Raw genomic sequence first — 12,606 nt, 5'->3', positions numbered from 1 at the left:
AGCAGCAGGCAGTTATGTGGAGAACCCTGTCACATGCACAGTTGGGCAACGCTGGGAGAGTCTGGAGGGCCGAGGTGGCCGGTTGGTGGGGCCTAAGTGACTCTTGGAATTGCCGTTACTCACTTTCTCTCTAACATTCCTATAGGAGACAGAGCAGAAGGGGCGGAGAATAAAACAAGCGACAAAGCCAACAACAGCCGGGGCCTTCGCCACAGCAGCAGTGATGGCGGCAAGAGCCAGAGCAGCCCCTCGCCCGAGGGCCAGGCCTTGGCGAACCGCATGAAGCAGCTCTCCCTCCACTGCGCCAAGCGGGGAGAGGGGCTCATCGCCGGCATAAAAGTGGTGCAGATCGGCTGATCCACCCAGGCTCCCGGCCCCAGTGCGCATCACTATTTATACATGAACACTGTACGGAGAACGTTGTGCCAACACTCATTGAACACATGCCAAATCGTAAGCGTTTACTCTGAACCGCACTAACGGAGGTTCGGTGTCCTCGAGGGCGGAAGAGTTTTCTTCTGGGGAAGAGCTCGGGCGCTGGTGGGCGTGTTTCCCGGAGCGGGGCTGCTGCAGGAGCCCCGGGGGCGGCACACGGTCTTGGTGGGGCGGTCGCTGTGACGGTGTTACGGAAGCAATAAGTAGTCCCTACACAAGAACCCGAGCCAGGAAAGGGGCCTGCGAGCCGAGCCCTGCCGCAGTCAGCAGCTTGCTTCTTTCCCTTCTCTCGTCCTCAGTTTGGGAAAATAGAGATGTTCTCCTGTGTATCTTAGGGGATCTAAATGGAAACCAGTGAATGCAAGACAAAACTCAAACATTCAGAACGTACCTTTTTGACCCAGTGAAGGCTTCAACAGTCCAAGAACATAATTCATTTTATCACCTCTGGTGTTCAGAAGGGGCTTTAAAGAAAGTGTATGTTGGGACACCCATTAAACCCATTTTCTATAAAGGTTACTAGGAACTGCACTTTTGGGGGCGGGAAAGGGGAATGCCAGTGGGGGGGGGGGGCGGGGCGGGGGAGAACTAGGGAGGCAAGGCCGCGTCACAGAATGGGGTTTGCGGCCGTGGGGGAGAAGGTGCTGCAGCGTCCAGCCTTCTCCCACCAGCTGCGGGGACGTCCTCTAGGAGAAGTGCATGTGAAGAATGGTTGCCATTGTTATTCTAGACTGACAAGGTGTTCATTTCTCTGTAGGCTGTAGCTTTAAAAATAAACATTTAAGGGTTATGCTACTAGTATTCCTTAGGGGAAACTGTTTCTTAAAGCTAGGAAAGGGAGCAGGCATGTGTTGGCAATGGCTGTTACACAGATGCAATGGAATCTGTCCTAATACTAATAGTAGTATGTGTTACGACTGCTTTTCTTTAATGTCTTCATGGTTACACATATTTAAAAGCACTGTATTTTATTTGTTAAAACCTGGCATTTCTAAAAGGGAAAAAGCAACCCCATTTCAAGTTGTTAATTCTGTCAAAACTTGTATATTTTAGTCATTTGTAAATCTCTTCATACTGCAGTGTTTTCTCCTTTTTTAATGATCCAGTATCTTAATTATGAGGTTATTTTGTACTTGTCTTAATACCTTGAGTGTAATAAAAACCACTTAAAATGTCTACCTTTCTATTAGTTCACAAGAGAAATCCTGACGTTGCCTAAATCTTCTCTGTTCTAGCAACTCTCTTGCCACAGGCAGAGTGTGGGATGCAGTGGAAGTCGTGGTCCTAAAAATTTAGGCCCTGACGACCAAGGTTTGAATCAGAATTCTACTTTCGTGGCTACAAAGCTAAGCAATAAGGAGACGGTGGCGGGAGAATGAAGACTAGGTGGTTACACTGAAGACTGGTTCTCAACATCTGCTGCGCAGCGGGGTCTCCTGGGAAGCTTAAAAAGTGCTGTTCTCGGCTTGGAGGCCTGGAGGCCGATTTAATTGATTTGGGATATGCTTGGGCATTGGCCTTTTAAAAGCTCCACAGCCGATTTTATTCTCTTTCCATAGTGGCCTAGCCAAAATAACTTCCCTTCTGTGTACGTCTGTGGCACTGTGTCTGGAGTTGTACTGTAGAACCCAACGTCACGATACATGAAATCGCTCAGGCACAGGTCTCCTCCGTTAAATTTCTGAGGGCAGGGTTAGCCCTCAATTCAGTTTGCTGTAAAAAGATCTTGAACACGGGGGTTCAAGTCATATGTGTTTGTGATAAGTGTAACTCTTATGGCTTTAGATTTTCCTTTAAAGGGCCAAAGATAGTTAATCTACCTAAAATTAGTTTCTAAATTTGAAAGCACTAAATATTTACCCAAGTGAAATCTCACCAGTATAATAATCTACCACTATCCTGAATATTAAAGAATAGACTTTTCTCAAGTGTGAATTTACAAGCCAATAATGAGTTCTTCTCTTTTAGATGGAAGATACGAGATGATTCCTTTAAGAATGAATTTTTCTAGGTTAAACTATGCAGTTTCCATTAAGTATAAACATTTTATTTCAATTCAAGGTAGCATAAATACAAAAGTTTTGATTATAAATTATAAAGTAGAGATGATGAAAAATACCACCTGTTTTCAGATCTTTAAAATCTTGAGCATTATTCTGCTTTGAGAGACTCTTATGTAAACATCTGGGAATTTACACACAACAGTAGTACCTTTGCAAGTTTTCCAATTGCAGCTTCAGTTACAATGTATTAAACTCTCCACTATATTTCCTTCCCAGTGCTGTTACTGGGAGAGCACTGCACTGAAAACAGAGTAACTGAAAACAGAATGCACCAACTGAACGGTGGTGTCTTCAGTGTCGCAGACTACCATCTGCATCGCCCTGGTGACAGATGACAGCACAGTGAGTGCACCTCAGCCCTCTTCACGTGAGTCAGTGGCAGACAGGCGTCTAGCTTCGAGAACCTTCGCTCTTGAGCATCTCCATGCTAAGTCACTGGTATTAAAACTTTATTCTTTCAGAACATCTGGGCAACAAACATTTAAAGTCACGAATGATGCAGACTTAAACTCTGTTATGTGATGTCATTCATTTGGTAACTGGTTACCCCAGATGTACAGCAGAGTCGTAACACAGCAGGTTCACTACAACACGCTCTGTCAGGAAGACCACGTACATTTTTCAGAGTACCATCTCAGCCTCCCATTCCACTGAGTCCACGTCCCTCATCTGGTCTCAGTCCCCTCTTAGCAAAGGCATATCACAGTGCTGAGGGTAAACTTGAACCATCTGTACTTTTTTTGCAAGCCCACAGTGCAAGCCAATTCCACATATACACACAATCATGTAAATGGTACCTCTAAAGTAATTTAGGGTAATTTTGACTATGTACAATTCTCACTAAACATCCTGACTCCTGACTTGAGCACCAGATTCCACTGTAACTTTTTTTTTGATAATTCTGTTCTGATCATTATGTCTACTGTCCTAGAGATTTGCGTCCTCATTTGAAGAGCTGACTCCTAAGTTTAAACTCCAGTAATCGCTGAGATTTCCCATCACTGAAGCTGTGTTGTTTTGATGGGGATAATGCTATTGAAGTCCAAGAAAAAAGGTCCTTCTTGTTTAGGCAAAAAAGTACTAGGAATGATATTGTAAATCCCAGCAGGTATGTTTTCTAATTCCAGGTAGCAAAACCCACACCTGTATTCAGGGAAGATAAAAACAAGGTTTAGAGACGACAGCGCCACAAAAAGCAAAATATACATCAGACATAATCAAAATGCCAACCTTACCTGTAGTCACCACTAGATTTCCTCTGAAAGCCATGGGGCCCGGGGTCCCCCACCACAGACACTGCTACAACTTCAAAGCCAACGCTGTATTGCCTAAGAGTAAAGAGGAACAGAATTACTGCTAGTCTCAGATCCGCGCGGTCCTAGGAGGAAGTGTCCCTAAAGTGCCAGGTGTACTATTAAAACCAAGTGCCTGCCTTCTAAATGCTTCAGCAGAAGAAACAGCCCTCTGGAACACACACACTATTTCTGCTCTGAATCCTTAAAAGCACCACACCCTGTATGTATTTAAATTGGAGACATAAAGATTAATACTAAACTTCTTCTAGAAGAGACTATGTTTTTACTATAGGCTCCCAGATAACGTTAGATTTAAATGACAAAATATTGCCACTGTATTAGGCAGAGAAAGTGGGACAGAAGCTAAAACCCTGAGAAAACCAGAAGAAAGCACTGACACGTGGCTGACGCAGCAGTCCCAATCCGTAGGGACAGGAGGGGTTATTTAGGTGGTAGGTGGCAAAAACTTGGGGAAAATGGTTAAACTGTATCTCACACCAAATGTAAAAATATATTCCATATGGAGTAAAACGTAGAATGTGAAAAAAATGAAAACATAAAAGAAGTAGGAGAAAATATGGTGAAAATTTATTTACTGTTGGGGTGATAGCCCCTGCCCACAGCAACGTAAAGCAGAAAAGACTGACTACTTTAAATGATGATGGGGACGATGTTTTAGAAATATGTGAAGGAGTCATATTCTTAAAGGCATACCCTTATTCATACTTATAATTGTGAAAAACATGACAACGCCAACAGAAGAATGAGCAAAAGACATGAATTGGGCAACACAGGAAAAAATACACATTGCCAAGTGCTTTCACGTGTTCAATCTATCTAGAAATTAAATACAAAAGGGCAATGAGATTCCTTGTGTTACCTAGCAGACTGGTGAAGCTTTTAAAAATGACAAACAGTAGCTTAGTCATATCTGAATGAGGATTATTAGTTTCTTTTGAAGCAGTTTGTAAGGCAGACATAATGAAGCTTAGTTTTCTTACTAAGGAAACATATGTAAAAGTCTTTTTATAGTAATCCACCAGGAACTGACTTTGAGATTTGATATGAGATGGGGTCTTAGTTACTTTTTTGGTACATGGATACTCAATTATTCCAACACTATTTACTGAACAGACTGCCCTTTTCCTGCTACTACGCAATACCATCTTTTTCATAAATCGAGCATCCCATATACGCACAGGTGTGTTTCAAAACCCCATTCTGTTCCACTAAGCTAATTTTTAATACAACATTATTAATTTAAGAAAGTTCCTCATCACAAACCTTGGTCCTCTTAGCTCAATCAGTAGCGGCCCAGTCTTTTCTATATGGAATTGGTAGATGGGATTGTTTTTATGAGTCTCTTGGAAATTTCCGCATCCTCCAGCACTCTGACCACTCCACTTTCCATTAATCTATTAAGACAAAGCTCCTCTGTTAACAAAACTTCACATTCTCCAATTGTATGGTAAAAACAAAACTTTCTAATCCCAGCCCCCAGAGAAGGCAACTCCCCACTGCTGCTCTGCCCTCTCTCCAGTTCTATTTGCCTTGGACGGTCAGTCCCTCTAACCCTCCGCTTCAGCCAGGATACTGTGCTGTACACTGAGCCTAGCTCCATCTCTCAGCCTCGCATCCAGTCGTTTTCCCTGCCAACAATTCTCTCGCAAATCCTCTACACGTGTGGCCCACCCGGCAAAGTCAACCTCAAATACCACAAGAGGTTCATCCCCACAGCATTCCCCGATGACCGGGGTCTCCATGATCTTTCTCTGAATTTATTTCTGCCCAGAGTCACCTAGTGCTGCTCATTGAGTCTTGTTACATTTCTCTTTTTCAACTCCACAGTATTTTGTTTTGTAAAAAATTGTTAAATGTGTAGAATGAAAAGAGAAAAGGAGAAAAAGGAAAGGGAATGCTAGGATTTCTCTGAGATTATGACCCAGAGGCAGAATTTTCTTACCTGTTTTGATACGGTGTATGGTGAAGGAATCTTTGAAAAGGTAAAGCTGCACACTGAATATACCTGGATTAAAAAAATATTGTACTGATAAAGCCTATACTTATAAAAACACCAAAGTGATCAAAGAATGTATTGGAAGGCTGAACATTAGCCGGCATGTATAAAAGCCACCGCGCTGTAGGCAGCCTGGTGTCAAGTCAGGTGTGATGAACCCAGGGACTGGGGTTTGCTTTCTCTGCACCGTGCGCGACTCGGGACAAAGCCCGACCTCCGTAGGCCGTGGCTTCTGCAGCTGAAGACCGACGGTGTGAAGGCAGCTCCCAAGGTCCCTTTCACCCCAAAAACCTATTCAAACTTAACCTCTGTACCGACCTGAGGCAAACAGGTCTACGCAGAACAAAACTACGGTGGCCCTCCCAACTCGGGAGAGCGACGTTTCTGGGCAATCGGTACCCTTTCCCCAAGGTCAGAGCCTTCTTTTTCAAGTTAACAAAGAAAGTATTATGTAGGCTGAAGAAACTGTTACTGCTTGCTCTGTGCACGTATTGGCCCAACATACCACATTACCTCAGGACTAAACTATACTCTAAAAACAAACGCTCATTAAAAATGTTATTCAAAATAGATTACTTTTCAAAGGCACTGTTTTCTGCAGGAAGCACCCTAATAATTTAATATTGAACTGATACAGAAATAAACACATACACATAAAAATACACAGATAGTTTTCAGAAATAAACACTTGCTGTAGATAACCCCACTGACAAAGCAGAGCCCGCAGCGCTCCTCCTTAGAAAACCCGTGTTGGTTTACTTACCCGGACCGTGTAATGGATTGTATTCTGCTTCTCATACTGAGAAACCACCAGCGTAAAAGTATGGGTCCCAGGTGTGGTCAGCTTTATCTTCGTCAAATAATGAGGGCTGTTAATTCGAATCCCATCAATGTATGGGAGCGGGTCAGCTGCAAATGAACCAGGAGAAGATTTTAGTTTTTGAATGGAAGTTTCATGATTGATGGTAGGAAAAATAATTAAATGGACATCCCTTTAATTTACTGTATCTTTAAATAGAATGTCACTATAGAATTACAACTTAAATGATAAACTTTACAATTAAAAATTTTAAAACTTTAAATAGTTTCTAATAAGCAAAAGCTTTTATAATCTTTCAGAATGCATTCAATGAGGTACAGGATAATCCCTGCTATTTGCCCTATGTTGCCTTTTGCTCCAGAAGATTTTAAAGTCAAGATTAGATTCTTTTTTTCTTTTGAGAAAGCTTCTAAAAAGACAGAGTAATGAAAGATATATCTAATTTTTTAATATAAAAATTACTCAATTTTTTGGGGGGGACTTTATTAGCTTCTTTATAAAACAAAGTCCCTCTAAACCGTCACCCGCAGCCTCGCTGCATCCCACTCTGACGACCTCTACGGGCGTCTCGTCAGACTTGGGCACACACATCCCGGAAGAAGACGAAGGGGTAAATGTTGCCCCTGTGAGCATACATCTAAAAAAGGATTACATATGTCTTGTTTCATATCATTCATTTTTCACTCAACGTGTTTTTGAAATCCAACTTGTTCTACATAGATACGATTTATTCTTTTTAAAACTGCCTATATGATATTTTATTGTATGAATGTAACATTTTGTCTATACTCCATCTAGTCATCCAATCTAAACTTTCAGATTATTGCCAATATTTTGCCATTATAAACATGCTGCCTGATATATACTGTCAGTCTCGTCAATCAAAGCTGACATAAAGTCATTTCCTGTACATGAACCACCATGGCATTTTAGGTCAGTGCTATGTCACCTGGTTCACTGAGGAATACTTATTATTTATAATGTAATCTATTAAAAACCTAAATATTTAAGAATCTCAAACAGGTAATAAATCTCTAACACCTCTAGGCACACCTCTGAGTGTGTGATCTAGAGTTCGGAGAAAGAGAATGAGCATGTTTGTGGAAGGTTTCTAACCTTTCTATTGGGTTGGCCAAAGTCCGTTTAGATTTTTCTGTACACAATTTTCATTTTTACCAATAACTTTATTGATTTGGATATTTTGAGTATGTTGGCTTACTCCCACTATTGGCTTCTAGTGGGTAGAGGCCAGGGGTGCTGCTAAACATCTTCCAATGCATAAGACAGCCCCACAGCAAAGATTTATTTGGCCAAAACATCAATAGTACCAAGAAACTTCACAAACCACTTTTGACACATTTGCTCAGTCTCAGAACCCTCTGCATACACTGCACAAATCTTTTTTTTAAATATTTTATTTATTTATCTTTCGAGGGGAAGGGAAGAAGAGAGGGAGAGAAACATCAATGTATGGTTGCTTTTCGTGCGTCCCCTGCTGGGAGTTGGCCTGCAGGGAACTGGACTACAACCCAGGCATGTGCCCTGACTGGGAATCGAACCGCGATCGTCTGGTTCACAGGTCCGCACTCAATCCACTGAGCTACACCAGCCAGGGCCTGCACAAATCTTTTTATTTTGTTGCATTTCAGTTGGGTGTTTACTTTTCTTGAAATAATAAAGCATAATACACAGAAAATGGTGCATATTTTCTTCCAGCCTCAGCATTAAAATGGCTGCACAAAAGTCACTGATTTTAAAGAATGCACACTGATATATGACGACGGTCGCAATACAATCCAACAAAATTATTTTGAATGAAGTTAAAGGCAACTAATTATCCTAGAGCTATAGTGTGGAACAAATGAAATGAACTTTTTGGCCAACCCAATACATCTCAGTTTACTTTTCTCTCAAATGGGGAGTAAGACCTGTCCTAGTTGTCTCAGAGTGCTTTGGTGAAAGTAACACTACAAACCAGAAAGTACCTCGCAAAGGCAAAAATCACTACGGGTTAAAGAGGGAGGATAGTTAGAAAAAGATCCAAATGAAAAGGGTGACGCATATCTGAATTTGAAAGCTGTGTAACATCTTACCACTAGGAATATGCGAGCATTCACAACGCCCGTGCCGTTCTGGTTGTGTGATGGCCAGCAAGTGTGAAAACCGGCAAGTCCGGTTGTGTGGAATGGGCAGCCACATGGAGAATGTGGCTGCTTTAACCAGACATTTACTGCTGGGCCCGTTACGTTTCCACGCCCACGGCAGAATCTCTAGGGATACCGACCGCTAATATCAGTGTTGGCCCTCAACACTGTGTGATGGGGAAGATGCCGTGTTGTCCTACGATTAAGCCAAACAAAACTCAACAAAACCGCTTTTGATCCCATCTCCCCTTAACTGCCTATTTCTTGGAGCAGCCTTCTTGAAATAACTGCTTCGCAGTCTCCGCTCACACCATCCAGCTGGGCTCCGAGCCCACTCTCCTCCCGCCGTGTCCCTGCCAGGATCAACAGTGACTGCCGGATGCTAAGTCCAGTGGCCTCTTCTCTAACCCAATTTCACTTCGCCTCTAAAATAGCAACTGATGTAGTCGTCCGCTCTGTCCCTCGTGAAATATTTTCTTCTCTTGGGTTATATGAAATCTTACTACTCCATCAGGTTCACTGCTCACATTCTTTTCCGGTAACTTTTCCTCTGCTTAACCTTCGGAGGTCAAAGTTCAACGGTCAGGTCCTGGGTGTTCACCTAACTACAGCTCCACAGGTGGTTTTCTACAGCGCGCTCTTCCAATGCCACCTGTGACCGCTGCTGCTCAATCTGTCCCTACAGTCCTAACCTCATCCCAGAACTCCACGCAGCACTCCCACCGCCTGCTCCTTCCCAGCCACCAGCACCCAACCACCTCAGTAACTGTGACGTTGCTGTACTGCTCAGGCCAACAAAAATAAGAAGCAACCTTGATGACTCTGTCTCTGCAGTGAGTCAAGCTCTGACAATCCTACTGAAACACAAATCTGTCCACTCCTCCTACCACCCCAAGTTCCGACCATCATTTCCCACTCAATCGCCTAACTGGTTTTTCTACTTCTATTTTTTGTCTCTGCCAATATACTCTAGAAAGAATGTTCTTTTAAAAAAGTCACCTTGGAACCATATCTAAACCATGTGCTGTGGCTTACAGCAAAGGCTCACTTTGCCGGGCAGATGGCTATCAAAGAGGAAACGACGTATCAGCTGGGTCTCAACTGGGTTCACGATGCAGAATAGGGAGCGAGGATGTCTGAGGGCAGAGGGCTGGGGAGAGAGATTCTCGGCTGGAGGAAGTGTGAGAGAAGACGGGCAACGGGGTGCGAGGTGCTCAGGAGCGGTCGGTGCCTCTCTGAGCGCGCTGTGAGGAGAGGCCGTGTCAGGAAGAGGGGCAGGAAGGCTATGGCCAGAATTACATGCCACGGTAAAGAGCTTGGATTTTCACCAAGAGCTCATGGGAAAGCATAGAATGTTGGATGAGGGGAAAAGATATGACTTAAATTTTAGAAATAAAACTCAAGGTGAACTCCTAAATTCCTGAGGATTTTATTAAAAACAAATCAAAACACAAGTACCATAAATACCCACCCATCTTCTTTGTGTGGTTTCCATTAGTCTATAAGCATAATTATTAATTTCTGCATGTTCTCTACATAAAAACCTATCATTTTACACTTAATTATATAAATACAATTTTAATGTTTGGTTTGAATGTTTGCCTACTAAACATACCTGGGTAATACACCTTTTTCCCGTCGGTCTTATAGACAACCATTGTGATAAATTCTCGATTATTTGCAAAGTCATCCTAAAAGCACAAAGAATCCAATGTGGTTAAGAAAATGGGCTCAAAATGCTCTTAAGTGGGGAAAAAAGAACAATTCTAATTTTAAGAGAATTTATTTCAGCTCCTCAGTGCTATTAATAACATTGCTTTTCTGGATTAAACTGTCATTTCAATAGGTTACCATATTGTATAAAAATGTATTTAAAAAAAGACTCTGAAGCTATTAAAATGATGGTTACCCTTTACAGAATCAAGCCTAATGAATCAAAATTTCCAACTGCCCCTTTAACATATTTTAATGTTAACATTCTTAAGACCTAAATTAGTTTATATAATCAACACAAAAACCTCCCTAAAAGTATAAACTCCCTCATGTTTTTTTATCAGAGATGACTTTTGACTAAAACTTATAAGAGTATGATTACAAATTACAAATTTCCTTAGAGGAAAATATTCATTTATTTAAGAAAATGCCATTTTTAAGGCAATATAAATAAAACAGGCTGATGATCAGATTACATGTACTGTCCACAAGAGTTTAATTATATTTTAAAAAATTCCTGTACCGAATGTCATAAGGGTACCAGTACCTTGTCTGTTATGTGTCTACTGAGCAAAACCCAAACTGCAGCGCCCCCTTGTGGACACTGCACCTCCAATTTGTACTGGGGATTGTTGGCCAGACTATAGGCATCTTTCACAGGTCCTTGCTTAGCATCCCAAGTACTAAAACATGAAGTCAACAAGGAAGGAATTAAAATTGTTATATAGCTAAAAATTATTAAAGTGTTATAATTAAGTTATAATTAAAATATAATTAAGTTACCAGGTATAATTAAGTTACCAGATTTTCTTGTTTTTACAATTTTTGGCATGATCAAGAAGCATATAAAGAAAATACCTATTACATGGTACTGGTATAAGAACAGGCACATAGACCAATGGAACAGAACAGAGAGTCCAGAAATAAACCCATGTCAATATGGGTAATTAATATTCAACAAAGGGGGCAGGAGCATAAAATGGAGTAAAACTAGTCTCTTCAACAAATGGTGTTGGGAGAACTGGACAGCTACGTGCAAAAAAATGAAACTTGAGCACCAACTTATACCATATACAAAAATAAATTCAAGGTGGATAAAAGACTTAAATGTAAGTCGTGACACCATAAAAGTGGAGGAGGAGAACTTAGGCAGGAAAGTCTCAGGTATTCCACTCAGCACTATTTTCACCGATACGTCCCCTAGAGCAAGGGACATAAAGGAAAGAATAAACAAATGGGACCTCATTAAAATAAAAAGCTTTTGCATGGCTAAAGAAAACATCAGCAAAATGAAAAGGGAACCAACAATATGGGAAAATGTATTTGCCAATAATACCTCGGACAAGGGTTTGAATTCCAAAATATATAAAGAACTCATACGACTCCACTCCAGGAAGACAAACAATCCAATTAAAAAATGGGCAAAGGACCTGAACAGACACTTCTCCAAGGAGGACATACAGAGGATCCAGAGACACATGAAAAGATGCTCAATATCGCTAGCTATCAGAGAGATGCAAATTAAAACCACAATGAGATACCTCTTCGGACTGGTCAGAATGGCCATCATTTTATTAATGATTATTATTAATCAACAAACAAGTGTTGGAGAGGATAAGGAGAAAAGGGAACCCTAGTGCACTGTTGGTGGGATTGCAGACTGATGCAGCCACTGTGGAAAACAGTATGGAATTTCCTCAAAAAACTAAAAATGGATCTGCCTTTTGACCCAGCAATTCCACTACTGGGATTATGCCCTAAGAATCCTCAAACACCAATTTAAAAGAACCTATGCACCCTAATGTTCATAGCAGCATTATTTAGAGTAGCCAAGTGCTGGAAACAGCCTAAGTGCCCATCAGTAAATAAGTGGATCAAAAAACTGTGGTACATTTACACAGTGGAATACTACACAGCAGAAAGAAAGAACTCCTACCCTTCACAACAGCATGGATGGAGCTGGAAACTATTGTGGTAAGTGAAGTGAGCAAGGCAGTGAAAGATAAATACCATATGATCTCACCTGTAAGTGGAACCTAATCAACAAAACAACCGAGCTGAACAGAACCAGACATGGAAATAAAGAACAAACTGACAGTAACCAGAGGAGATAAGGGAG

At 41.5% G+C, this 12,606-nt stretch overlaps 2 protein-coding genes across 5 annotated transcripts in view; one reads left to right on the top strand and one right to left on the bottom strand.

Moving 5' to 3' along the window:
• Positions 1 to 1,611, top strand: part of SH3BP5 (SH3 domain binding protein 5) — a 60,133-nt gene extending 58,522 nt beyond the window's left edge. For all 3 annotated transcript variants that reach the window (XM_037061320.1, XM_037061319.1, XM_037061321.1), the window contains one exon: positions 146 to 1,611. In XM_037061320.1, coding sequence (XP_036917215.1) covers positions 146 to 357 — 212 coding nt within the window. In that variant the 3' untranslated portion in view covers positions 358 to 1,611. The remainder of the gene's footprint in view (positions 1 to 145) is intronic.
• Positions 1,612 to 2,460: 849 nt separating this feature from the next.
• Positions 2,461 to 12,606, bottom strand: part of CAPN7 (calpain 7) — a 37,224-nt gene continuing 27,078 nt past the window's right edge. The window contains exons 15-21 of one of the 2 annotated variants that reach the window (XM_037061317.1): positions 11,035 to 11,170; positions 10,390 to 10,465; positions 6,574 to 6,719; positions 5,757 to 5,819; positions 5,078 to 5,208; positions 3,734 to 3,826; positions 2,461 to 3,641 (exon numbers count right to left, since the gene is read on the bottom strand). In XM_037061317.1, the coding sequence (XP_036917212.1) occupies positions 3,497 to 3,641; positions 3,734 to 3,826; positions 5,078 to 5,208; positions 5,757 to 5,819; positions 6,574 to 6,719; positions 10,390 to 10,465; positions 11,035 to 11,170 (790 nt within the window). In that variant the 3' untranslated portion in view covers positions 2,461 to 3,496. The remainder of the gene's footprint in view (positions 3,642 to 3,733; positions 3,827 to 5,077; positions 5,209 to 5,756; positions 5,820 to 6,573; positions 6,720 to 10,389; positions 10,466 to 11,034; positions 11,171 to 12,606) is intronic. The other variant, XM_037061318.1, reaches the window with a different exon arrangement.

Source organism: Sturnira hondurensis, unplaced genomic scaffold (assembly GCF_014824575.4).
Source record: "Sturnira hondurensis isolate 20B ecotype Veracruz unplaced genomic scaffold, ASM1482457v3 Scaffold0013299, whole genome shotgun sequence".
Lineage (NCBI taxonomy): Eukaryota > Metazoa > Chordata > Mammalia > Chiroptera > Phyllostomidae > Sturnira > Sturnira hondurensis.
This window is presented reverse-complemented; position numbering and strand designations above follow the sequence as displayed.